Below are 27,587 nucleotides of genomic sequence, written 5' to 3' on the forward strand. Positions count from 1 at the left end.
TTGCTGCAATGCAGAAGGAGCTGGGTTGGATCGCTTTTCATGTTTATCTTCTAAGAACCTATCCGCAATTTGTAAGGGTCTATTTGTCATTTTCTATTTTCTTGGGGCCCTTTATGTAAGTTATACCTCCACCGCTTATGAATGAACCCTCGGTCCTTCTGGACCAGCCCCCTGGTAAAAAACACAAGATAAAGTTTTATTATGTCGATAAAAAGTGATTGTTGCCACCAATTGACATGGTGTGCTATGACTACCATGTTTGTATTGAACATTTGCCATATTAGTGTGTCGCTAAGATTAGCCACACTAGGAGTATCATAAGTGGTATCATGAATGCTATGTTGGAAAAAATCTGATGTGGCACACCAATTAATGAGGTGAGAGGCGGGAGTGGTATCATAATATGATATTGTATCGGTTACATTATGTATGTCAGTTCACCTGATATGAACTGGTACTTGCCTACTTTTACATAGTTCTTGGGCTTCAGCTTCTCCCTAATTCTTCATGGGCCTTGCATATTCCTTCCTGGATATGTACCAGGGATGGTAATGTTGAGCACCCGATGCACTCGAGTCAAGTCTCAAATCTTGACTTCTTTCTTTGCAACATGAACTCAAATTTGAAGTTGAATTAACGTTTCACTTATCATTAGATATTGTTTTGTCATAGGGATATTGGTAAACAAGTCTGGTGCATCCGACGAATCGGGAACCAGTTAATTGCCAGAGCAAATACATGTGAACCTACTTCAAACTCGAGTCCCCAGACACGAATTCGGATTACTGGCGTAATTCAGCTTGGGCTGCAGAGGTCTTATCGAGTTCTAAATTCCAGCTAAATGTTAAGGGCACCCAACACGTCCGTTGGGATTTTTCATCATATCGTCGATATGGATAATTTCTAGCGGAGCGCATTCTTGTGCGAATACTAGGCTGCATAGGACGCATAGGACGGATCCTAGGGTCTTACCTTCATGCTGAAGAGCACGAGTTCCAGACATGTTATCACGGTGGACGAGGGGATGCCTTGTTTGGCTGTTGCAGAAGCCAAAGTTGACGAATCCATACAGACGGCGCCAATTGACGAGGAGATACCTCGACAATTCTCATAAGTATGGACTTGGGTTTTAGGAAATGAGAGCGCTGGTGGCTTCACAGACTTTTTAGACAAATTAGGTATCCGACGAGATCAATATCAAAGGGCTGAAGTCACCGAGATTGTATTCAAAACTAGGGCTACAATGGTGTGTGTATTGCTAGGATTGTGGATTCCCTCCCCGGTGGCTCCTCATAGCCCTTATCTAGTGGGCTAGGTCTCGGAGTCCACATCTGGGTCAGTTACATTATGTATGTCGGTTCACCAACATGGGCTGGTACTTTCCTACTTTTATATAGTTCTTAGGCTTCAGCTTCTCTCTAATTTTTCATGGGCCTTGCATTTTTTTTCCTAGATCTATACAAGGGATGGTAAAATCAAATTGGCACATGAACAATAACAATTTTTTCCCTAGATCTATACTAGGGATGGTGCTAATTAAGATATCCTGCTTGAGTTTCTTCATATGATTTTATTTCCTAATGGTGCTAAAATTGTATTACATCCAAATTATGCATGAACTTTGTGAGTTGGAATCCTCCATTGCAAGTTTAGTAGCAAGAGATGGAAGTTATGCATGAACTGAAATGCAGGGTGAACTTAGTTTCAGGAACTTCTTTGAGTTTGGAAAGCAGGATCATAAATTGAGTAAAAACATGAGAAGCGAAAACGGTGTATCAAGTGATTCCTGCTATTTAAATTATGAAAGGTTGCACTTTGGTTGACTCATAATGAAGCTCTCTGTTGTTGTATTTAAAAAAAATAGTACCTCACAATTAAAATAAGATCAGATTTTTTTTCAAGGGAGAAAGTAAGATCAGATGAAAGGGCAAGGTAGATACTCCAGGGAAATTATACGAATTGCACATGAACAATAACATAATTGTACTTGTTTCTCCGAAGCTCAAGTATAGTGATAAATCAATGGTGGTGTATATTTAAATTGAAAGTTGTTGACCCATCCCAATGACAGAATGCTTGACAATTACATTATTCTTTCAGAGCATCAGGGGGTTTTCGCAATGTGGGAAATCCCACCATGTTACACATTGGTACTACATTCGAAATTTTCCCTTAGTCTTCTCAAAGACTTGTTCAGCAAGAAGGGCTCCAATGCCATCTGCGCGCTTTATCTCCATGTTGGGTGTCGGGTAGAACCCAGTTCCTCCGAGAGTATTGATCCCACTGGCGATAGCAGCTTCTGCCTTTGCTCCATACACCAGCCTCTGTGCGGCAGCATTCAACAAGATTGTTAATTAAAAACAAAACCATTATTCTATTTGACAAAGAATGTTAAGGGCTAAAGAGTTAACCTTGATCCGGGATACATGCACAGCGCCAAAGCACATCGGGCAAGGTTCACAAGATGCATACATTTCGCAATCTGACAAATCATTTTTTCCAAGCTTTTTGCAAGCCTAGAGTAAAAGCGAAACCTTGATTTGTGAGACAGATACCGAAACAATGGAAAAGAAATAATACTATATATGGGTCCAAAGGTAATGCCAACCATGCAACCTAGTGCCACTAAATATAGCCCTTGGTGGGCTGCTTAGAAATATAAGCATGTTTTCATGTTGAAATGAATTTCTTCTGTTTTATCTACTGATATTGAGAGTACCTACTCTATCTATGCTAGTTGCAAGAAAATTCTAAAAATATAAGGATAAAACGATAAATGATTCGACTTTTTTTTATGGAAAATAAACAATTATTAGGGTGGTGGAATTTTTTAGTATGATTATGAAACATAGCTGTCTCTAGTAAAGTATACAACACACACTTGAATAGTCAAGATTGTATAGTTACAATGACTAGCATCGATAATATAATGCAAGATCATATCACTACTACTAGAGTATGCTAAATACCAAGGTTTTAAATAGCGGGCTATAGCCACCGTTTAGCGGGCTAATGCACTTAGACACACCTTTTCGGAGGGCTATAGCCAGCCTATAGCGGGGCTATAGCGGCTATTTAAAACTATGCTAAATACACTTTCTCAGTTGGGTACAACACACAACTGCTCTGCACAAACTATAATACATTGTGAAAATAGCCACTGTCTACAGGGCACCTTACATCCTTACCTCTCTTATTGCAGTTACTTCAGCATGGGCAGTTGGATCAGTGTGATTCAGAACCATGTTATGACAACTGACTATCACTTCGTCGTTGCGGACAACAACCGCACCAAATGGGCGTCCATGGCCATGTTCCACTGCTTGGTAAGCTTCTTCTATCGCTTTTGACAAATACTTAAGATCCCTGTCTTGTGCAGCTGTTCGACGCAGAAAAGCATAAACAAGTAAGCCTTTTTTTTAACAGTTCTCTAAACACGGAAAGTAACAAATGTTGGACATGTCTTTTTTTTGGGTCAAATATGTATGTCCTATAATGCAGCAGAACTAGAGAGCGATCTAAACTAGTAATAACTAGTACCTTCCTGATCACCAGGAATTGCAGAAACAACTGAGATGGTTCCATCCTCGGCCTCCACAGCTACAAAAGAATGAATGAAGATGATACATGAGGCACCGTAGAAGTAGAACAAACAAAAGGTGTCAAACCTGGAACAGCGGTAGCATCCCAAAACAAAAAGGATCCCCATTACTGAACCCAGAAGATTGTAAATGCTACTGCTATGCAGGACAATGGAGGACTGTGTGTGCTTAATCAGTTTATTACAAAAATAAACTTAGCAAAAGAGAAGTAGCAGAGTCTGCAATCGACATATGCAGACAATTTTCCCCTCCCAGGGCCAATTGCCTCATCTAAGGCCTACTCAGTGATTGCACATGGTCTAACATAGTCCCCAAAACTAGCAGAATTCCCGATTTAGATACAGAGAACCGAAAGAGCACACTAAATCCCACGGTCTTACTGAAATTGAAGAGTCTGAAAAAAAATGCTTCATCGCAAGTCCCAGCCGACCCGTTTGTGGAACTAATCCACCCCCATGGCCCTATCCATCCCATCCCAAACTTGCAAGATAACCTTCTCCTCAGCAAAGCAAGAGGTGATCTGCCGCCCAGAAGGGAAATTTTTTTGCCCCGCGGATCACGAGATTCACGACAGTAGGTGGACGTACCCTTGGCTCCGTCCATGGCGATGAGGAGCGGAACCGGACCGGCGGAGCGACGAGATGCGCGGCTGTACAGTGTGTCTGCCTGTGGGAGGAGGAGCCGTGTGTGCTGCACTGCCGCTGCTGAGTCGGTCTGGCCGGCGGGGTCGCCACGTTCTCGCGACAGTGGCCGGCGCGGGCCATTGTCGGATGGTCCCGGCACCGGAGCTCGTCGCGTGCGCCGTGGTTGTGTGGACGGGGGAGGCGACGACACCGACCGGAGAGGCGTAGACCCACCTCTCGCGGACTAGGTAGGGAGTTTTTTTTTTTTGTTTGTCTTTTTTTTGACACAGACTGGGTAGGGAGTTTTTTTTTGACACAGACTGGGTAGGGAGTTAATAGCAAATAAAACCAACCAAATTTGACATATACTGGACTGGAGCTCGTCGCGTGCGCCGTGGGTGTTCCCGGATCGAGACGGAATCAGACTCTCTGGAAACTGGTGGTGACACCTGGCGGAGCGAAAGGTCTGCGATCTTTGCTGATTGTCTGGACTTCATGATGTGAAATTTAAGCATTGTCCGAGAGAAGCAAATAAATGGCGGATGAACTAGCTAGGTTTTGTTTTCAGAGTGTTAATTCTTGTAATTGGATCGATGAACCCCCTAGGTTTATTCTACAAACTCTTATAGATGATGTAACTATTATGTGACTCGCGGCAGCAGATTCCAAACGCACTCTTTTCCTTTCAGGGTACCTGAGGGGGCTGGAAAGTATTTAATGAGGCGGCCTGATGTTTGCTTAATAGAATGGTTTAAAGTTTCAAAAAAAAACAACCAAATTTATCCAATACTACCACTTACGATTTGCGGAAAAACCCCACCACATTTGTTCATGTTTTTAGCAAAAAAAAAACATTAAACATGAATAGACAACGATTTTGGCCGGTGGGTTTCACTATCAGAACTGAGGTGGCATCACACACTTGGTAAACTTGCTGATGTGGACATAGATTCCACTTGTCAGCCTATACTAAAAAACAAAAACATAAAAGTAAGGGGGTCTTCTTCCCCCCAACTCGATCGGATCTCCACGCTGGAGCGCCGGGACAATGTTTCAGATACAAGGAGGGGTTTTCACAACCGCGATCCCAATATGTTGGCTTCTAGAATAATACTCCTTCTGATCACGTATAATCAATCAATGCAGACGTCGATTAAACATGATCGAAAGTAATATTTTTCTAAAAACTTCATAAATTTAAAAAGATATTGAAATTCATTTAAATTCGTAATTGTCGTAGGAGCCCCATGCCTCCTTGAAGTTGCTGTCCTGCGGTGGGGTCACCAAAGTTGGCCTGAGAGCCGCCCTCAGCTCCTCGAGGTCAATGGCATTCTCGATGTTCGTTGCCGACCACCACTACGCGAACCGTTGTTGGCCGCTGGCGCGGTGTTCAAGGATCGACTCATGAGGGCCACCTAGGCCGTGCATCTTCGGGGTTATCCGGCACACAGTACGTCGCCTGAAGATCTAGCTTGAGATCCCACCAATCCTTCTTCTTCTTTGGCGGTGGCAGGAGAAGGACATGCTTCTCGTTCGGGCGCCGTAGGTATATGCGCCCGCACCGTGGCGACGGAGAAGGAGGCTCCTTCTTCCTCACCACCTTTTCCTTCTTCGAGTCAAGGAGCACCGAGGCCAACGAAGTGTCGCGTTACACGTGAGCCTTGCGGCTGATGATGCCGCCAGTGCGTCTTGGTGACGAATAAGGCGCCGAGCCTGACGAGCACGATGACGATGTCGATCGGGAGTTAGTGTTGGGGAAGCTGGCAATCTCCACCTCCCTTTCGCGCTGGAAAAGGCATGTGGAGGCGAGTTTTGTGTAGCACGCCGCCTACTCCAGATTGAGATTGCACGGGTGGTGCGTGAAAATCTCCCTCATCGCCGCTAATTCCACTACCGCTGGCTTCGTGGTTGTGCGCTACCGCATATACAAACTCATTTTTAAACTCATCTCGTCTAAATTTATTGATGTTATATATTTTTAATACTTTGTTAGCCTTGAGACTATAAAAATAACTTTTACTCTTCAACTTGCCACACTATTACGTATGATATCCCTTTCATATCGAGATACCAAAGATACCACATTACCTATAATACGAGTAAGATAGTACCACATTAAAATACCATCATGATACATATCGATTGGCCACGGTTGTACCTAAAATTGTAAGATACCACGAATATGTATGCTTGTACTATTATGTATGGCTTGATTGGTGGGGGAGTGATGTTCAACAACCCCTAACTAACTTGAGGATTGTTCTTTGGTAGTTTTTATTTTTCGTGAAACATATTAATACGTGGATTCAGTTCCTAAGGGCATGTGCAATGGTTGATAAGATTTTTCTTACCTTAATTGGCTATATAATCTAGATATGACGATAAAATATGATGTACAATGGATTATTCTTTTAGTCTTATCTCTACTAATTAACCAGCACGTCCTAAATATGCGGTGAGATAGATTGTGATAAGAGATCATCTCTTAATTAAGAGAAGACAAACCCTTTTTTCACCCTTCTCGTTCTCCACCTTAACGTGGCACTGCTAAAATATCACCATTATACATGCCCTAGGATTTGGAAGATGAAAATACCTGTCAAAATTAAGATTTTTGGCTGGTATTTGCGTCGAGGAGTAATCCTAACCAAAGATAATCTTGTAAAACGCAATTGACATGGGAGTACACGGTGTGTTTTTGTCAACACAATAAGAGGATTAAACACTTGTTCTTCCAATATCGCTTTGCCAGATCTATATGGTCATGCATCCAAATAGCTCGTGATCTGCATCCCCGACTAGTGTGGCCAACATCTTCGGTAATTGGCTTCATGGGATCGATCACAAATTTATAACGTTTATTAGGGTGGGGGCGCTAGAAATGACAAAGTTTTTAATGACAAGAATTGTTCTCTCTTGCAGGTTATCTACATATATACCGCTACTCTCCGTACGTGGACTGCGCTGCAGAAGGTGGAGAACAACGACCTGTTTACGGAGGTCTGTACACGGTTGGAGGACACGACGAGGGATACTTTTTTCCTACATGGGTGGCAGCATAATCAACGGATTGGGCCTCCGCCTTCACCTTAGGCGTTTTACATTTGCTCATGTCTGATATGTAATTCGATTTTTTTAGCACTCCAGACTTTTGAGACTTTTTGAACGGCTCTGTGCATTTTATCTATGCAGAGGTCGGGTGTAATTGCATTTTATGAGTAATAAAGCGCCCTTATAAAAAAATGCCCTAAGATCTTGTGACAATGACGTTAATAATAAAAACAGATCTTGATTTCTATATATTGGGAGATGAATGGGCACATGGATGAAACAATTTCAAAATACAAAAACAAAGTATCTATATTATTAATTTTTAAGGGTATATAATTTATTTTATTAGAATATTTTTTAGCCATATTTTTGATTTTTTTGAACGAATTTAGTATATATTTTGTCAGTAGTTGAATGGGCACATGGCTGCGTCGTTCAATACGGTCCCAAAAGAATAGGCACTGCATTGTGTGGCAAAAAAAAGAGAACAAAATAGGCAGAGCCAGCGAAAGACGTGCAGGCCCATTTAGAGCTTGAGCCCAAAATTTTCTATCCACTTCCTCTCCTCCCTCTCCTCTCCTGACTTCCCCGGCGGGAAAAGCCGGCCGGCGGCAGCGGAGACTGTCGGACTATCGGAGGCTCCTCGCCGCGCTTGGGCTCGCCGACGACGCCATGGGCATCAAGGTACTCTCCCCCAGAGGTTTTCCGATTCGCGCATCCTTTTTTCGCCCTCCGCCGTTAGCTCTCGATGTGACGGTCTCTCCCTCCCTTACTCCATCCTCTGCTCTTGGCCCGCTAGGGTTTGACGAAGCTGCTGGCGGAGCACGCGCCGAGGGCAGCGACGTTGCGGCGGGTGGAGGACTACCGGGGCCGCGTCATTGCCATCGACGCCAGCCTCAGCATCTACCAGTTCCTGGTGAGTCACCTCCCTTCCATCTACTCCACTGACCCCCTTCCGCTTCGATTCGAGTGCTGCGAGTTGTAATTGTGCAATCAGCTTGTACAATGCTGTTACTCCGGTGATGGGTTTCGGTCCAAGCTTACTTCCAATGCCATGGGCGATTGATTGGGCTTGCACTGGCACATTAGAGCACTGTGGCGTGATGCCCACCAAAAGTTTGAGCAAATGCCAAAACAATTCCACACGGCATATTCTGTGCGAGAGGCTGTGAGGTTCAGTGGTTACCGCTAGCTGATTTATGTCGGAGAGCGTAAATTAATGAACACGCCGTTTTCTTCTAACCGCAATGTTGCTAGCATGTACAAGCTGTCCATATGTTGACAAAAGGGGATGCTTATAATATACTGTTAGCATGTGCCAGATTTTCCTATGTTGGAAAAAGGGGATGCTTATTGGTAAACAGTTGTAGAATCCGCTGTTACCAATTCCATTGCATGTTGCTTTTGCTGTGTTTCTCTGCCTGGCTTTTTAAATAATATTTGGATGCAGAGGCCGGGGGTTATGCTCCTTTTCTAAAAAAGGAGCACTTGCAAACCATGTGGGTTGGCCATTTGACTGCGTATTTTTTTGGTATAACACTGGGATTCATTTCTCTAGGTCGTGGTTGGAAGGAAAGGAACAGAGGTTCTGACCAATGAGGCTGGTGAAGTCACAAGGCAAGAAAAAAGCAATTTTAAGATATTGTCTGCCCATCAAAATTCTCGTCTGATTGGTCATGAGCCCATGATGTTCATTAGCTCATTTGAACTTTCATCCTTAAATCGCAGTCATCTGCAAGGCATGTTGAACCGGACCGTGAGATTGCTAGAAGCAGGAATAAAACCTGTGTAAGTTGATCCATTTCTGTGGTCGCTGTTCATTCCTTGGGTACAGCTGCAATTGATACTCTGACAGGGTTAACTGCTGAACTTCTTGCCAGGTTTGTGTTTGATGGCGAGCCACCTGATCTGAAGAAAAAGGAACTGGCCAAAAGGTATGCACTGGATCGTTCCCTTGCTTCCATTCATCACTATCATTTGCAAATCCCATTACATGTTATGCCATAAGTTTTCTGTTTATTAGGTCTTTGAAGAGGGATGATGCTTCGAAAGATCTTCATAGTGCTATTGAGGTCATGCTCCTCACCGTAGTTCTAGTGTCTCCAGCCCTCCTCCTTACTCGCCATGCTTCTGTATTTGTTGTGTTGCCAGACCTCTAAGGTGGCCATTGCATTACAGGTTGGAGACGAAGATTCAATTGAAAAATTGAGCAAAAGGACTGTGAAGGTAATTGTTCTGTGATTTGGAAAGGAGGCAATAATTTTTGTGTGTATTAACTTTTCACAAAAAAATAAGCTTCGGTATAAAGTATCCTCACATCCATTCTGCCATTTTGATCTTTGTCTGCAACTGGTTCCAGCTTCCAAGCATGTATTGCGATCTTTTTGTTCCTTTTCTTTCCAGATGACGAAAAAACACAATGACGACTGTAAGAGGCTGTTAGGATTGATGGGTGTCCCTGTAGTTGAGGTATCATTAATTCTTTCGTCTATCCGTTGCTTAAAGTATTTTTATACATTGTTCTCACAGATGAGTTAGTTTCTTAATTGATGTGTCTTTTCAATGCCGTGGAGATTTAATAGAACATTCAAAATCTTTCGCACACAAAGAAGTAATCACCAGACTTCCACTTCAGGAAAAAAAACATCACCCTCACTTATGTGCCTGCTTGGGAGGCCTTAAATCTGCTCAAATATAAGTTCTCCTAGATAGGGATATAAAATTATTTCTCTGTCAGGGGATCCTTTCACGCCTAGTAATTGTTCAGGCGAGCTCAGCCTGCGGGCCTCTGCAAAATCTTAACCATAAGCAGCAAAGTATTCCTTGCTTGTCTCATGTATGTTTTCTCTTTAGCTTGTCTGTTTAGCTAAGCTTGAGGTAACAAAAGGCCTAGCTTAAGCATTGGTATGCATACCATATCAGAGTAGTGATACTTTGTCCACCAACAGTTGTTCCCCATGGTATAAGCAATATCATGAAATGAAAACAGGCTGTATTGGGCTTTGCTTCTTTGGAGAGAAATTCTTTGAACAGAGCAACATGCCGAACTGCAATTTCATGGCAATGACGCGAACTTGTTAGCTGGCCTTTATGAGCTTCTCAGCTATATGTATATACCTAATCACTTTGTCCGAGTACTTACGCACTCTGCTTATGCAGGCACCAGGTGAAGCAGAAGCACAGTGTGCATCACTTTGTGAGAACCATAAGGTGTAACACCCAAACAACGTCGTAAGAACTATCTTTCTTACACAATTAGCATGACTGAACTATATTTCATTGTGAGTGTCAGGCATATGCTGTTGCTTCAGAGGATATGGACTCATTGACTTTTGGTGCTCGAAGATTTCTTCGCCATGTAACTGACCTTAGTTTCAAAAAGTCTCCTGTAACAGAGTTTGAAATGTCAAAGGTAATATCTTCTATTTTTATCTGAATTTTTTTCCTTCCGATTATCATTTTGTTTCTTTGCTATTTCACAGGTTTTGGAGGAACTTGGACTCACAATGGATCAGTTCATCGACTTATGTATCCTTAGTGGATGTGACTACTGCGAGAATATTAAAGGTTTTACTGCTTCATATGTTTTTTTTACACAGTTTTGATATTAGATGGCCCAAATTATGATGCAGTACTTTATGATTTTCTTAAAGACGCACAACTCTGAAAATGTTAGAGCTGCCTCCCTTTTACTAACTGCTCATGTCATGGGTGGACACACCAGTCAATTCCAAACATAGCTCCAGCAGAACTGTGGAAGTGTAATATCCGGCCTTCAGATTCAAAATTTATCTTCTGTGCCTGCCTTAAGAATTTAAATGTATGTTTCTGTTAGCTACAAGTGAAGTTTAAATTATGTTGAGCAGGGGCTTTGCTTATAGTGCAGTGGAATTGGCTGATGTGATGTTTCCACCCACGACAAATCTTTGCCATAAATCAATAAATTGGTCCAAATTCTACAGCCTTTTTAATACTTTTAGTTTCTCCATCTTTGTTCGAATAGGTATTGGGGGACAAAGAGCCTTGAAACTAATACGTGAGTATGGTTGCATAGAAGAAGTTGTGCCAAATCTTAACAAGAGGTATGCTTATCCTTGCTAGTGATTTATGTTGGTATCAAAGTATTATGAAACTTTTTGAGTCCATTAACCTGATCATGCATTCAAATTCCATGTGGAAAAAACTATGCTATCAGACATTATGGACACATTTGAATCGTAGCAATGATGTTTCAATGATGATTTTCCATGTGAACATGCTAAAACATGCTTAACATGGATTGAGTATATTATCATATATGCCTTTATGTTTTAACCGTGCTGCCGCTGTGTCTACCACACATCTTATTCCAAAAGACCTAAATAACTGTCACTGTCCCACACTCTTGAACTGCTACTGTGGCCATGCCACTGTGCTTTATGCGCTATGACACTGTTATATTCCTGCACATATCATTTCGCTGTGTTGCTCTTGTGCTATTGCAGTCACCCCCAGGTTAATGGTATCAATGGGGGCTGATTTGTCTCTTTTTTGTGCGAACCAGGAGCATTTAATTCAGTAGAAACAGTAGAGTTACAGTTAAGTTGAAGGCAACTAGTAAGGAAACTTAAAATCATGTTCACCCTAGTACACCTTAGCCTATCAGCTGAAGCATTTTTTGCACACAGATGAGCAGCAGCATTAGCCAATCTATGAACAAAGTTGAAATGAAAACTAGGGAAACCTGTACACAGCTCCTTGACGTCCTTGAAGATGGTGGCCACCTCCGACCTGTCCTCTCCATGTTTGGCCCAAAGATTGACAAGCATCTGGAAATTGCTTTCTACCAGGATCTTGGTCTTCCGCATATGAGCACCCATCCTAACACCATCCCTTAGAGCATTAGCCTCCATGACAAGAGCATCGGGAGGAGCATGGTAAAACTTGATATTGCCTGTAAGAGGCAGCCAGTCACCCCTTGGAAGCCATTTTGTTGGAACCCAGCATCAACATTGATCTTACCACCCATTAGGCTGTTTTCATAACTCAACACTTTTCGGCTTATCATCCCTTGCATTTCCAGAGCCTGCATTCCATATGTCAAAAGTCACATCAACAGGCCATTGAACACATGTTTTCACTGGCTTCTCTTTGGCATCATGAGTGAGAGAATTCCTAGCATTCCAGACTGCTCAAAGGCCACACATGATGAAGCAAGATTCCTGATCAGAATTAGCTCTACAAGTGATGAGATCCCCCACCCACAAATCAGGATGCAAGAGGGCAGTTTGACCCCAGTGAGATTGCGCAAGGTGTTCCAGAAAACCTTTGCCTTCGCCCAAGTGCATCTAATAAGAGTACGGAAAATTCTCTATTCTTCCATACCACAGATCTCACAAGTAGTAAGACGTTCCATGTGTCGTTTCTTCATTATAACATGACATGGGATGTATTCTTTGATGATTCTCCAGTAGAAACATTTGACTTTCGGGGGAACCTTGAATTTCCACAACTTCTGATAGAAGAGATCCTCACCATTAGAGCTAGAAGCTTGCTGGTCATCCCTAGTATCAACCAGGAGCATGTAAGCAGACCTGACCGTAAAACAGCCATGCTTTTCATAAGCCCAAGCCTAGAAATCATTTGAAGATTTGCCCAAAGGAATACTGCAGATTGTTGTCAAATCAGAACCACAGAAGTTGGCAGTAACCTTTTGCACATCCCGCTCAACTTTGCCCTCCACCAACAGACCATTGACCACCATAGCTGTAGCAGAAGTAGGCTGATATGTAGGTTTATGGTCAAAGTTGCTTGGGATCCACGGGTCATCGCACACATTTGGCTAGGCTCCATCTCCAATTCTTTTAATTAAGACCTTTTTTTCAGAGCTTCTCTTCCATGAAAGATAGCACGTCAAATGTGAGACTTCCTTCTTTTTTCCTGCTTGAAGGAAGCTGCTATTGCGGTAGTACTTGCCACTCCACACCTTCGCGAACAAATAGTCCAGGTTTGTTAACAGCCCCTCCACCCCTGCTTTGCCAACATCGCTTTCAATTTCCTAATTTCCCTAAAACCATGCCACCAACACACTTGGGGCCTTCAAACTTGGGCCAGCTTGCGCAATGCAGTTTATATTTCTTTTCATATCCTCCCCACCAAAATTTAGCTAGGCTTTCGGTGATGTTCTTGCAAGTCGTGACAGAGAGTTGAAAGCAGCTCAGTAGAGATCGCTTGACCTACTGTCTTGATCAGAATTTCCTGCGCAGCTGCAATCAGCAACTTGGAACCACAAGAGTTCACCAGATTCTTGACTTCTGTTGGGAGATGCTCAAAGGCCTCTGAGGTGGGGATTGATTTGCATTGCGAATGACATGTCTTGACTTTTGATGACTAATTTCTGATGAATGCATTGCCAGTGTCAAGGTGGTAATTTACAGTTTTGTCGAGGGCTTGAGGCAATCCTAATAATTTTGAATATTAAAATCTTACCAGAAACTGAAATTCCTTGGGCTCCATGGTAGACAGCGACAGCTATGTCTTGTTTTGACAAGGTACTCCGATTAATCTTGAAATGTTAGGTTTTACTGAGCACACTCATATTTGATCCATAGGTACATTGTTCCAGAAGATTGGCCTTATCAGGAAGTACGGACTCTGTTTAAGAAACCGAACGTTACTACAGAAATTCCAGATTTCCAGTGGACCTCAGCAGACAAAGAGGTTATACTTGACAACTCATATCACATGGTCCATATTTTTTCGCACTCACACATGTTGCTCCCTTTTTCAGGGCCTTGTGAACTTCCTGGCACTTGAAAACAGTTTCAGTTCTGATCGAGTAGAGAAGGCATGAAAGCATATTTATTTCACCTATGCAACTCTTATTAATCTCTCATAATTTGAATTATCAAATGACTGATTTGTTGAATATTTTATTATTATTATTTACTAGGCGGTAGAAAAGATAAAGGCTTCTAGGGATAGATATTCCCCAGGGCGGTAAGTGTAAATCTGCTTGTATCTCATGGATAAATTCATAAATATCACTGCACCTATAATATGATATCTTTTTATTGTCTCAGAGTGAAGCTTTTGACACCAGTAGCAGATCTACAAGGATCTACTACAGAAAAGGTGCGCTAGTGTTAGAGTTGGTACTATTTGTCTCGCACATGCTTCTAATCGATATGGCTACACTTCACATTTTTACAGAACAGTAAAATGCACAAAAATAATACAAATAAACAACACTTCACATCCACTCTCTTCTCGCTTTCTGTTTTTTTCTCTCTTCCAATATCCTGTTTGCTTAATTTCTACATTTCCCTGGAAGTTACATTTCATGTCCAGTATGAATGGTAATATATGAAGATTTGGTTGAAAAATTATTGAGCAACTGCTCCATCGCTTTCATCTGTCCTTCCTTTCCCTCCATTATTATGCGCATTCAAGTGATCTTAAACCAAACCATTTGTTCATGAGAGAAGACTTTCAGTAGACCTCTCTGTAGGTGGACGCACCTCACCGTGATACATTTGTCCATGAGCTAGGCAAATACTGGTTAGGGTGATAAAGCCCGTAACACGCCATACAGAAGGGGGCTGTGATGGCACACATGAATGTGGGATACTAGAATAGGGAGAAACCATATGTGAGAGAGAGAAGACTTTCAGGAAACAGACTAAATTCTTCTTGCTTGCGTAATAGCATGTATATTTTGAAACCCTAACCATTAACAAGATGTTGAGCCTCTTTTGTCTAATGGGTGTCCCAAACAAGAATGGCCGACCAACACAACTCAGACTCATCTGTATCTGCCAACACAGCTTGGACTTCAACAACTAAAGGCTAACACTTAAAAAAAATGCTACACAAAGTAACACTAATGCTTGCAAAAGGTATCTATCCAAATTGGACTCTGTTCACACTTAATCTTCTTATCCATGAGTCTTTGGCTCTTTGCGGCCAACATTCTGTGCACCGGCCTGGCTTATCTGCGCGAACTCTTACAGTTCACTCCATCACACCTCACACAGTGGTAGATTGTCCCTTCAGAGTATTCTGCCCTTGCAATGAGAAAATGAAAACATTCCTGTTTCTTCAAGTATTATTTGTTTCTTCTAATGTGGAGTAGTCTAGTGGTGCGCTATTACCTATTTTCTTTCTGAATTTTCTTTTTGGGTATGCTTTGTATCTTATTTGGTTGGATAGAAATATATTAGTATGAAGTTGTGTACAATTTTTAAAACCAAGAAAGACTATAATGTCGATCTTTATCTTATGTGTTCATATTTTACTGGATAACAGGAATCCAAGTGCGTTATAGGTGCTTCAGGACACGGTCTGAAGAGCAGGTCTGCTCTACAAGTGTGCAGGAGCTCAAGCTCTGATTTCAGATACGGTAGTTCTAGTTCAAAACCATTGGTGCTGGGAAGGCAATCAGGATTTCGTGCGATGCCTCATGCCTTCTCTTTCATCTAAATCTGGAAATTGCTGGTTCTCAAGATTACTGGGCGAAGCACCAAGTTACAGGAAGAATGGATGAACACTTGGAATGTGTTAAGCATATGCTTTGATTGTAATTTAGGCTTATGTCTTGTAATCTGGAAAATGAAATTCAATGCTTCAGCTTACTCATATCTAACACTTCTTCGTACTGGAATGTCCCGTGGTGAACAGAAAATGTTTGATCGCCTTTCGTTATCAATGCTCATAACTATACATATCTCCCTTCCATTATGTCAAACTTAAAGTAGTAAATTTTATGTTCTAGTGTGAGCAATTTTAGCCATATAGGTTTTCAGGTTCTATGATGTATTTATCTTTTAACGCAGCATAGAGATTGTACATTAGCCTGTCATGCTTCTGGTGTTCAGGAAACTGAGAAGTATCATTTGAACCATGATACTTGAACATTTCTCTGATGTAAGTTGTGCCATTTGGGTTATTTTTGGATGCCAAACGGGGTTGTGTGCAAGTAAGTTGGAGCCTTGGAGATGTCTGATTCGCCACATCTTATATTCTTATGTATGACTTCAATATAGGCGGCTGGTAAACAAAAACACTTGGAATGGTCCCAGTTACTAGCAAGTGGACATATATTCCCCAAGTACGCAGAATACCAGGGTATTTAATACAGATGCTGTAATATTCTTTGGTTCCTTCAATTGGTGCAATATATTCTTATGCCACTTTTGTAGGTACCACGTTGTGGTTCTGACTCGTGGACATATGGGAGCCTTGAGGGTGGAACACTAGCCCTGTTTCCTTCTATGATAGGAAGGAAAGTGGCATCTTAACTTGATGGAAAGTTGGAGCCGGACAACAAATTGGATGTGGATTATTCTGAATGCTGCATGTCATGCCATCAATCTACGAAAGCATCTGTGCATCTGTTCTATTCTGTATGTTGACAGCTTGTGCTTACTATAAGTATAGCACCAGATCCACCAGGTTCAACACCATTCATTGGCTCATTGGAAGCCTTCCAGTGTTCATTGTTGCGAGGTAACCGACTTTTTCGTTGTCCTCCCCAATCTTTTGGTTTTCTGCGAGTATTTTATTTCAAGTTTGTTCACTGGAGTAAGGACACTTTTTTTTGGCTTATCATGCTGGATCAAGGTGTCATATATAGTTATTAACACTTAGGTAATATCATGAATTCAGAATTGGGTGGGAACAATAGCGAGGTGTAACAGATGCTCTTACCAAGGTTTAACCATTTAAATATTGGTGCCGAGTTTTTTAGTGTGAGAAGCAGAATAATGTTAACGTGTGTTTAGCATGGAATCAAATTTTCTACCATGCCCGCCATTGTTTAGATTGCAGTGATATAAAAGTGTTTGTGGATTGCTAAAGTCCAATTTTGTTGCTTCAGTTCAAATGTTTGTGAAATTTTGTATGGAAGGACTTGCTTTGCCTCCGTGTTTGTTTTAACCTAGCATATTGCAGATATTTTTTAAAGACTATATTGTTTCTTTAGGAACTTCTCATTGTTCTTTCAGGTTGCTCTCTAACTAGTGTTATTTAATTTGGCAGCTGCCTCTGCTTTTGATTATATAGATGGCTGCTATTGTTGAAGGTCCTACTCCCAAGTACGAGTGCTTGCTGTTTGGTATGTACCACGCTTTAAAAAAATCTGAAGAATTGTTGAAGTTATTTGTTCCTTTTGTTTTGTACACTCCAGTAAATGTTATTTGCTTACTGCAGATCTGGATGATACCCTGTATCCTCTTAGTGCTGGCATCAATCTTGCTTGCCGCAAAAATATAGAAGGTACTGCAAAAGTAATAATTTTCCATATCTTCCTGCTTTATGAAGTATTTTGTTAAATGATGTGAGAGACTAATTTGAAACTATGGCTGCTAGATTACATGTGTGACCATCTGCAAATTGTAGAAAGCCAGATTGCAGAAATGTGTCTGGAACTTTACAGGGAATATGGTACCACAATGGCTGGTCTTAAGGTACAGATTGTATTCATTTATTGCTTGCTTCTAGCTGAACAGCTCATACGTTTCCCCCTTATCATATGGCTGTTATTTCTTTGCAGGCATTAGGTTATGAGTTTGATAATGATGAGTTCCATGCAAATGTTCATGGTCGACTGCCATATGACAGTCTGAGGCCTGACCCTGTTTTGAGGACCCTTCTACTTTCCATTCCACAGAGAAAACTAGTATGCGAATCTACCACAGTTTACTTGTTCTTATAATGTAAAACATAAAACCTTGCATTAACAGTTAATTCGGAATAATACTTTGCTGCTGACAAGGTTGTTGCAGAAATTCATCATCAACCAAAATTTGCCTGTTGCAGATATTCACAAACTCAGGCAAGGTTCATGCGGAGGAGGTTCTGCTCAGGCTGGGTTTGGAGGACTGTTTTGAGGGCGTGATATGCTTCGAGACACTGAATCCACCAGCCGCGCCGAGCAATGGCCTATGCCACTCCCAGGAGGATTATGTGGCGCTCTCTCGTGAACCAGCTTCCGACTTGCACTATCTCAATGGTTCGTATGCCATACCTAAATCCCCCATCCTCTGCAAACCCACTACTCAATCCATGGAAGCTGCAATCCGGATAGCGAATGTTGATCCCCGGAAGACGGTATGAGCAATCTCTCTTTAGTACACGCCCAAGAACACTTGCACTACAGGAATGGCGCGATGCGCCGACGGCCGTGGCGTACGCCGACGGCCAAATGTCGGGGCCGTCGGCGTACGTCCGGTCCAGGGCAGCGGCCCAAAGAGCCCCTCGGCGTAGACATCCCCTCGGCGTAGAGACGGATACGCCGACGGCCACCCTCGGCGTACCCAAGGCCGTCGGCGTAGCACGAGCATCTGCTCCGGTCCCACTCCGGCCGTGACGGCCCGGTCACGGCGTCAGCGAGGCGCCGAGGGCCACCCTCGGCATAGGGCATCACCCACCTATGCCGACGGCCACCCTCGGCATACATTTTTTTCTTTTTTTCTTTTTGGTCATTAACTTTATATTATGTTTGTTTTATTTATGTACTAGTATGAATTATGTAAAAATAGTTACTTTTTTAAAGAAAAAAATGGTAGATGGCTTATGTAGATCCCACGAGTGACGCTCTTCGTAGACGGGTCGACGGGATCCAGTAGGCCCAACATCTGCTATCGATGTACATATGTCCTAAAACAAAGGAAAAAAGTCCATTGCTAACCCTAACTCTAACCCTAACCCTAACCCTAACCCTAGGGGTAGATTTGCGGGGTCCCCGCCCCTAGGGTTTCCCTAGATACAAACCACCGGAGCGTCCGAATCGCTGGAAACTCCTCGCTACGGCTCATCCGGGGCCTATTTCATTCCAAACCTATGGTTTCCATGTGCATATGTCCGAAACAAAGCAAAGAAATTAAAAAAATCCATTGGTGAACCCTCGCACGAAAAAAGCTATAGGGGTAGATCTGCGGGGTCCCCGCCCTAGGGTTTCCCAAGATACAGATCACCGGAGCGTCGGAATCGCTTGAAAACTTGCATTTGTCCCTAACATATGTGTACAAGTGTGATGTAAGGTTTGTCTAACCTTGCATGTACCCGGCGTTGACGATTTCCGCATACATGGGCCCACACTTGGTAAAATCCAGGATTTGTATGTGGAAACTCCTGCTACGGCTCATCCGGGGCCTATTTCATTCCAAACCTATGGTTTCCATGTGCATATGTCCTAAACAAAGCAAAGCAAATAAAAAAATCCATTGGTAAACCCTCGCACGGAGAAAGCTATAGGGGTAGATCTGCAGGGTCCCCGCCCTAGGGTTTCCCAAGATACAGATCACCGGAGCGCCGGAATCGCTTGAAAACTTGCATTTGTCCCTAACATATGTGTACAAGTGTGATGTAAGGTTTGTCTAACCTTGCATGTACCCGGCGTTGACGATTTCCGCATACATGGGCCCACACTTGGTAAAATCCAGGATTTGTATGTGGAAACTCCTGCTACGGCTCATCCGGGGCCTATTTCATTCCAAACCTATGGTTTCCATGTGCATATGTCCTAAACAAAGCAAAGCAAATAAAAAAATCCATTGGTAAACCCTCGCACGGAGAAAGCTATAGGGGTAGATCCGCGGGGTCCCCGCCCTAGGGTTTCCCAAGATACAGATCACCGGAGCGTCGGAATCGCTTGAAAACTTGCATTTGTCCCTAACATATGTGTACAAGTGTGATGTAAGGTTTGTCTAACCTTGCATGTACCCGGCGTTGACGATTTCCGCATACATGGGCCCACACTTGGTTTTCCATTTTCGGGGTGCCGGAAGGGCTTTTTTTGTGAAGCAGCCTACATGGTGCGCATTTCAGTATCGCGCGGGACCTCCGCGCGGCGGTAGGATACCTCCTACGCACCACCTATCACATGCCATATGCGCGCGGAAGCCATCTGGGAATCCCACCCGCTTCCTGCGGTGCCCCGCCGAATCCGCCGGAAACCGTCCGGATTTGAACCGGGCGACACTTTCCTTCGCTCAATAAATGGAGGGAAAAATGTTTTTAGGTCTAGGACGCGTCATTTTATGTGCTAAATGTTTTCCGTTTCGCGCGTTGGTGGACGGGTGCACGCGCGCGCCCGGTACGGCCATACCGCATGTCCCGGCGGCCCCGTTTTGCGCAGTTGGCAAAGCAAACGGAGCCAAAAATCGAGCGGAGCGGCGTGGCGTCATTTTATGTGTCCTAGTAACCACCGCAAAAGACGGAACCGGGATACGGCAATTATCTTGGAGAACCCTTCACGAACAAGGCTATCTCGTCCGGAGTTCTATGGCTTTTAGGGGAAATGAGTAGGAAACGGCCCGTTTCACCACATAGTTTGTCGGAACGAGGCCATATTTGGCACGTGCGTGGGCCTTAGGATGGGAAGCAAGGCCCCGGTCGCGGATTTCCAATCCGAACCACGGGCGAGGGTTTTTCCATTTTCGGGGTGCCGGAAGGGCTTTTTTTTGTGAAGCGGCTACATGGTGCGCATTTCAGTATCGCGCGGGACCTCCGCGCGGCGGTAGGATACCTCCTACGCACCACCTATCACATGCCATATGCGCGCGGAAGCCATCTGGGAATCCCACCCGCTTCCTGCGGTGCCCCGCCGAATCCGCCGGAAACTGTCCGGATTTGAACTGGGGCGACACTTTCCTTCGCTCAATAAATGGAGGGAAAAATGTTTTTAGGTCTAGGACGCGTCATTTTATGTGCTAAATGTTTTCCGTTTCGCGCGTTGGCGGACGGGTGCACGCGCGCGCCCGGTACGGCCATACCGCATGTCCCGGCGGCCCCGTTTTGCGCAGCTTGGCAAAGCAAACGGAGCCAAAAATCGAGCGGAGCCGCGTGGCGTCATTTTATGTGTCCTAGTAACCACTGCAAAAGACGGAACTGGGATACGGCAATTATCTTGAAGAACCCTTCACGAACGGGGCTATCTCGTCCGGAGTTCTATGGCTTTTAGGGGAAATGAGTAGGAAACGGCCCGTTTCACCACATAGTTTGTCGGAACGAGGCCATATTTGGCACGTGCGTGGGCCTTAGGATGGGAAGCAAGGCCCCGGTCGCGGATTTCCAATCCGAACCACGGCGACGGTTTTTCCATTTTCGGGGTGCCGGAAGGGCTTTTTTGTGTGAAGCGCCTACATGGTGCGCATTTCAGTATCGCGCGGGACCTCCGCGCGGCGGTAGGATACCTCCTACGCACCACCTATCACATGCCATATGCGCGCGGAAGCCATCTGGGAATCCCACCCGCTTCCTGCGGTGCCCCGCCGAATCCGCCGGAAACTGTCCGGATTTGAACCGGGGCGACACTTTCCTTCGCTCAATAAATGGAGGGAAAAATGTTTTTAGGTCTAGGACGCGTCATTTTATGTGCTAAATGTTTTCCGTTTCGCGCGTTGGCGGACGGGTGCACGCGCGCGCCCGGTACGGCCATACCGCATGTCCCGGCGGCCCCGTTTTGCGCAGTTGGCAAAGCAAACGGAGCCTTCGGGAGATGGCAGATGCCGCAACAACGTACTATCCTGATGAAGTTCCCACTCTGCATAACCCGGTCTCTCGTTACAATGTCGACGTGCCCATGAATGACCCCAAGCTTCAACTATTCCAATGTCCCGGTGGCAAGGCTGGTAAAGGACAAAATATAGATTGGAGAGGGAAGAGAAGGATTGCATAATGCTCTATGTGCTTATGAACATGAAGGAAGTGGTGGGGGGACGACGACGATGGCGGTCACGATTTCATTAGGTAACATGGTGTAATGCTTATTGTATCTAGTTTCGATCACCTACACTCAACTCGGTCTAATGCTTATTGTATCCTTTCAGCGAATTCACTGGATGAACAAGTGGTGGCTTCCGCGCGATCCCACGGGCGCGGAGTTGGAGACTCTACCGAAAGAGGGTGCTCCCGAAGTAAAAATAAACTTTGTGTCTTGGTTCATGAAAAAAGTAATGTCTAAGCTGTCCCTCTTACCTACCAATATGTGACTTGTCCCCGTTATTCCACGTAACTAATGCACACAACAAATTTGAACCGTGATTGTAGGGAGCTGATGCAAACGTTGAGATGACGAGATGAGTTGAGATGTGTTTCCCAAGGTTGTAACCGTGACGTCATGAAGTATGAGAAGTATGACGTGAATGGGTTTCGATTCCATACGGAGACACACCGTAAGGGCCGGGCGAATCCAAAAACGATAAATACCGGTGTCTTCACTAAAGGATCCGATACCTTTGATTACTACGGGAGGTTAGAGAATGTATACGAGCTGACCTTCAACCGTACAAACAAACAACTCAATCTCGTTGTGTTCAAGTGTCATTGGTTCGACCCAAGAGGTGGACAGAGAATTACCAAGTCCATTGGGTTAGTTGAAGTTAAGCCTTCCACCACCTATACCGGAGCCGATGTCTATATTGTTGCTCACCAAGCCAAGCAAGTTTATTATTTGCCGTACCCATGCCGTAAAGCGGCCCTCAACGGCTGGGAAGTCGTGTTCCGTGTATCGCCACATGGTAACCTACCGATTCCCTCCGAGGACGATTACAACAACATTGACCCCGTAACATACGAGGGAATTTTCTATCAAGAGGAAGAGGACTTCGGGCACTTTGAGTTAGAATGTGTTCTTGAAGAGGACCTCAGGAACGATGCGAAACTCGTGGTGAGTCGATGGTGGATCTAAAGGACATAGATATGCTCGAGAAGTTACAAGTGGAAGATGATAGCGATGATGAGCCTCCACCCGTCTATCAAAATCCAACTTACTACTCAAAAGATAGTGATAGTGATAGTGGCAAGGAGAAACAAAATGAGATTGACGATGAGATTGATGACGGCTGGTGAGGGTCTTTTATGTGTTTATATTTCAACATGCTTCTTATTTGTTTAGTATCTTTATGCTTAGTATTTATATTTTTTTCAACATGCTTCTTTATTGTTTAGTATCTTTATGCTTAGTATTTATATATTCTTGAACATGCTTCTTAATTGTTTAGTGTCTTTATGCTTACTATTTATATATTTTTCAACATGCTTCTTAATTGTTTTCTCTTTCTCAATGCAGGTGATTGAACAATATGAGCGGCGGCAAGGAGGACTCGTCGAGCTTGCTTAAGAAGATGCAACAACGCAAGAACAATGTTAGAAGGAGTGAGAGGGAACCGCGTCGCAATCCGCGTTACGAGGACTTTGCGGTAGGAGGAGGAGGACGAGGACGAGGACGAGGACGGGGACGAGGTGGTGGAGGTGGAGGTGGCTTAGGAGGAGGTGGAGGTGGAGGTGGAGGTGGAGGTGGCTGGGGAGGACCGGACTTTGAGCCACCACCCTCGGCTTCAGGCGACGTTGCTTCCGGGTTCTTTTTGGAGGGGACGTCTAGAGAGGAGGCGGAGACGGAGTCTAGAGCCGAGGAGGACTCTAGCCGCGGGTTTGAGACTCCGGAGGAGGATGGGCGGCCGAAGGCACTGAAGATTCGTGGGGAAGCGAGAGTCCCCGACGAGAGGAAGGAGCCTAAGACCCATGAGGCGAAGACCCTTATTATTCCTGGTGGCCCTGAGTAAGTGTACTAATTTGGCAATTTCGATTTTCATGTACTAATGTTTGATTTTCATGTGCTAATGTTTGATTTTCATGTGCAGCAATTGGATATTTCCTCCGGGGTCAAGGGGCGCCTGCCTAGCAGCATGATTGGAGCTTTGCTTAGGAAGTTCTGGCCGGGCAAGTACTATCCCCTCGGCACTGTCCCGAGCTGGCGAGAAGAAGCTAGCCACTACTTGGATGGACTACGAGAGTGCCCCCGGCGTAGGCTTCCCGACGGCTCGCTGAGGCCGTGATGAGAAAGTTTTGGGTAAGACATATTTTCTCGAGCTTCGTTCATATTTGATGACCCCAATGTTCTAACTCATGAATCTCACAATTGTTTTTTGCATGATTGAAGTGTTTTTATCGTGTGGCGCCCGAGGTTGAGGAGACGGCCGCGAACGGGACTTTGCGGGCGACTTGTGAGAGGTTGACACCGCAGGTGTGGTACAACCAAAGGATCACGTCCGCGGGTCACTTCGGGCGGAGAGAGGCGAGAGGGTCCATAAGCCGGACATTGTCGGTAAGAATGCTAAGGCCGAGTACGAGATGACGGTGGAGGACTACATGTCGGTGAGTAAAATGTCAATGAGATTCTACATTGCTACTAAGTTGCGATTGCATTAGATTGAGTTGAGTATTGCATTTTCAGGTTATCCCCGATTGGGCCGAGCCGCATGCCGAGGCATGGGAGGAGATGGTTAGGACGAGGTGGCTCAAGATGGACGAGGACTTTGCAGCCGTGGCGAGGCGGAACGCGGAGAACCGAGGCGACGGTGGCACACACCGTGGGGGAAACCTCGGCTACGAGCGCTACAAGGGGAAGACGGTATGTATACATTTTATTTTCCTTCAGGTTCAAAGTTGGTACTCACAACATTTCCTTTCGCGATGCAGAGGGCCGCGTTAGGACCCGAGGAGGAGATGTCTGACCTCGAGATATACAACAAGATGCGGCTTAAGAAGCCCGATTTCTCGCAGCCTCAGCCCTCGCTCCCTGAGTAGTTCGGCACCTACGCCGAGGACGTCGAGAACTACTGCGAGATGGTGAGGCATCGTCACCCGGAGGTGGATGACCCCATGAGCGCGGAGGTCGACGAGGAGTCGTTGGTCCTGTCGTCCGGAGGGTTGCCGCATGTCCGTCTCGCCATGATGAACAAGGCCGTCAAGCATACCCTCACCACGACCTTCACGCGTCTCAAGGCGGGACTCACCAAGGACAGCCCCCCTCTCCCGCCTCGTCGCCGGGCTCGGCAACCCGCATACGACGTAAGTTTCCCTCATTTCCATCCTCTTTCCGACTTTCGTTCATACATTGCTAAGTGCTAACGAGATATGAATTTGTGAAATTGTAGCTCGACTTCGAGGCGGCCTACGTGGCCGCTCATCAAGAATATCGGTGGCCTTCAACCAGCACCAGCAGCAGTTCATGGAGTACATGGCATATATACATGTAAGTTCCAACCTTTGTTTTCGCAAATGATGACAAGTCCCACTTTCCCCTAGTTTGATGCTTCATTTCTGCAAAGACTGACATGTAAACTATCTTGCAGGCGTCGTTTGTGGGCAATCAAACTGGACAGACAGCGGATTTAGGGCCGATGCCTCCCTTTCCGGGGCCGGCGCCAAACATGCCATCGAAGGAGAATTTCGCTGCGGAGTACTATGGGAGAACAACGGTAAGTTCTTCGCCAAACCGAATACTACGGCTTTCCTTTGCCTCGCAAATTGCTAACATCTCGGGAACATGTGTGTAGGGAACGGGATGTTCCGGAAACCAGGGTGGTGGGAGGGACATGACACCGGTTCATCATGGTGGTCCTTCTCCCGGTGCTACACCCGGTACTTCTCCCGGTACTTCTCCCGGTCCTTCTCCCGGTGGTTCTTCCGCAGCTTCTACCGGAAGGAATCGGCCCGGGCCGGTGTTTAGCGGCGACGAGCTCCTCTAGTAGTCCCATGTATCTTATGCACACTATGGCACCATGCATGTATGCACACTATGGCACTATGTATGCATCCTATGTCACTATGACACTATGTATGCAACCTATGGCACTATGACACTATGTATGCACTTGATGTTATATGTATTTGCACTTCATGCCTATGAATTTCATGTGAATTATATGTGCTTGTGTATCCTGCCAAATCTGGAAAACGCGCGAAACAGCAAAAAACGCAAAAAATGTACCAAATGGTACCCTCTACGCCGACGGGTTCCCCCTCGGGGTAGCTCCCAGGATCACCCAGGGCGCGCCACGCGTCCAGAAATGGACCAAATGGTCGAGCCTACGCCGACGGGGAGGCCCTCGGGGTAGCGGCCGTCGCCCAGGGACGCCCAGGCCGCGCCACGCGTCCAAGTACGCCGACGGGGAGGCGCTCGGCGTATCGGCGCCAGGATCGCCCAGGCCGCGCCACGTGTGGCGGTACGCCGACGGTGAGGCCCTCGGCGTATCGGGAGGCAGGAGCGACCAGGCGGCGCCACGCGTCCAACTACGCCGACGGGGAGGCCCTCGGCGTATCGAGCGCCAAGGTCGACCAGGGCTCGCCACGCGTCACCGTACGCCGACGGTGCGGCGCTCGGCGTAGCCGTAACGGCCGTCACCTTGACGGTGCCGGTTAGCGACCTGCGCCGACGGCCACTACGCCGACGGGTGGCGCCAGCCGTCGGCCCACTCCGTCTACGCCGACGGGCGGAGCTACGCCGAGGGCCAAGTGGCATGCGCCGAGGCCCACCTTCCCCGAGGAGCTACGCCGAGGGGCCCCGTCGGCGTAGTGTACGCCGAGGGCGAGGCGGTGATACGCCGAGGGCTGGAGGCCGTCGGCATCTTGGCAGATTCCTGTAGTGTTGCTAGCAGGAATGACAGCCCGATAGTTTGCTGTTTAAAAATTGCAGATATTCTTTGATGACAGCACTCGGAACATCGCTTCAGGAAAGGCCGCAGGATTCCACACCGTAATCGTAAGATTTCGCACGAACAATTCCAAACTAGTTGTTCTTCCACGTTTCATGGAAAATGTTTGCACCTGCAACTCTTTCGAATTTGCTGCAGGTTGGCAGGGGGGAGCTTGTCCCAGGAGCGGATCACGCCCTAGAGAGCATCCATAACATCACGGATGCTTTACCCGAGATATGGGAAGGCCAGGATTGGTCAGCATGTGATGCTGATGCTGCTACTCCTGCTGCTGTCGAAATGGCCGTTGTTGCTTGATGTCATGTTCCAATTGGTTATCATCGGGAAAATGGAATGTTTGGGATAGAGTATGGTAAAGATGGGGTGCAATATTGGTACTTATTTGAGTATAAAGACATGTGATAGAATACGGGTAGAGTATGCTGAAGATATATGATATGTCCTATCAACAAAAGTGAATTTCTCTTTTAGGTCAAATGCAGAAGTGAACTTAGAGGAGAATTGGTATCTTTGTGTAACAAAACTATAGGGTACCAAATGTGTGGACCTATGTAAGAATAATGAGACAACTCTCTCACATAACAAATTTAATAGAGTAATAATACTGCCTGTTATTGTCGTATTACCGCAAAATGCAGAGAATTATAAAGAGAAAACGGTAAATCTCAGTGGGCACGTGTCCTAGTGTTCCATTGCTTCTCTTTTTGGAAGAGAGATTCCATTAATTCAACATGGTCCACATAGGATAAGCATGTCTTGTTAACTTAACAGAAAATTAATTACGGAGATAAACTTATAGTATATGATAAACACCTAACAGAAACTGCACAACT

The 27,587-nt window shown here is 45.1% G+C and overlaps 3 protein-coding genes across 5 annotated transcripts; 2 read left to right on the top strand and 1 right to left on the bottom strand.

The window, feature by feature from the left end:
* Positions 1–1,959: 1,959 nt before the first annotated feature.
* On the bottom strand, positions 1,960–3,595 carry LOC124681525 (guanosine deaminase-like). Its single transcript, XM_047216432.1, has 4 exons — positions 3,541–3,595; positions 3,189–3,379; positions 2,412–2,516; positions 1,960–2,324 (listed from the first exon to the last, which is right to left on the bottom strand). The coding sequence occupies exons 2-4, from the start codon at positions 3,243–3,245 to the stop codon at positions 2,154–2,156; spliced, it is 333 nt and encodes a 110-aa protein (XP_047072388.1). The 5' UTR covers positions 3,246–3,379; positions 3,541–3,595; the 3' UTR covers positions 1,960–2,153.
* A 4,338-nt stretch (positions 3,596–7,933) lies between these two features.
* On the top strand, positions 7,934–15,985 carry LOC124681528 (flap endonuclease 1-B-like). Of its 2 annotated transcripts, XM_047216438.1 has the most exons (17): positions 7,934–7,960; positions 8,076–8,192; positions 8,835–8,893; positions 9,005–9,064; positions 9,157–9,210; positions 9,300–9,348; positions 9,455–9,502; positions 9,680–9,745; positions 10,436–10,486; positions 10,569–10,688; positions 10,759–10,843; positions 11,280–11,358; positions 13,867–13,975; positions 14,046–14,102; positions 14,208–14,254; positions 14,338–14,389; positions 15,563–15,985. In XM_047216438.1, exons 1-17 carry the CDS (start codon positions 7,949–7,951, stop codon positions 15,734–15,736), a joined length of 1,239 nt encoding a protein of 412 aa, XP_047072394.1. In that variant the 5' UTR covers positions 7,934–7,948; the 3' UTR covers positions 15,737–15,985. The 2 variants fall into 2 exon arrangements, with proteins under 2 accessions (XP_047072394.1, XP_047072393.1); XM_047216437.1 differs by having other exon boundaries at positions 8,835–9,064.
* A 509-nt stretch (positions 15,986–16,494) lies between these two features.
* On the top strand, positions 16,495–27,379 carry LOC124681527. Of its 2 annotated transcripts, none has more exons than XM_047216436.1 (8): positions 16,495–16,762; positions 17,260–17,369; positions 17,465–17,530; positions 17,624–17,721; positions 17,808–17,933; positions 18,074–18,364; positions 26,736–26,801; positions 26,893–27,379. In XM_047216436.1, the coding sequence occupies exons 2-8, from the start codon at positions 17,318–17,320 to the stop codon at positions 27,049–27,051; spliced, it is 858 nt and encodes a 285-aa protein (XP_047072392.1). In that variant the 5' UTR covers positions 16,495–16,762; positions 17,260–17,317; the 3' UTR covers positions 27,052–27,379. The 2 variants fall into 2 exon arrangements, with proteins under 2 accessions (XP_047072392.1, XP_047072391.1); XM_047216435.1 differs by having other exon boundaries at positions 17,294–17,369.
* The last annotated feature ends 208 nt before the right edge of the window (positions 27,380–27,587 follow it).

The sequence above is a fragment of the Lolium rigidum genome, unplaced genomic scaffold (genome assembly GCF_022539505.1).
Source record: "Lolium rigidum isolate FL_2022 unplaced genomic scaffold, APGP_CSIRO_Lrig_0.1 contig_46162_1, whole genome shotgun sequence".
Lineage (NCBI taxonomy): Eukaryota > Viridiplantae > Streptophyta > Magnoliopsida > Poales > Poaceae > Lolium > Lolium rigidum.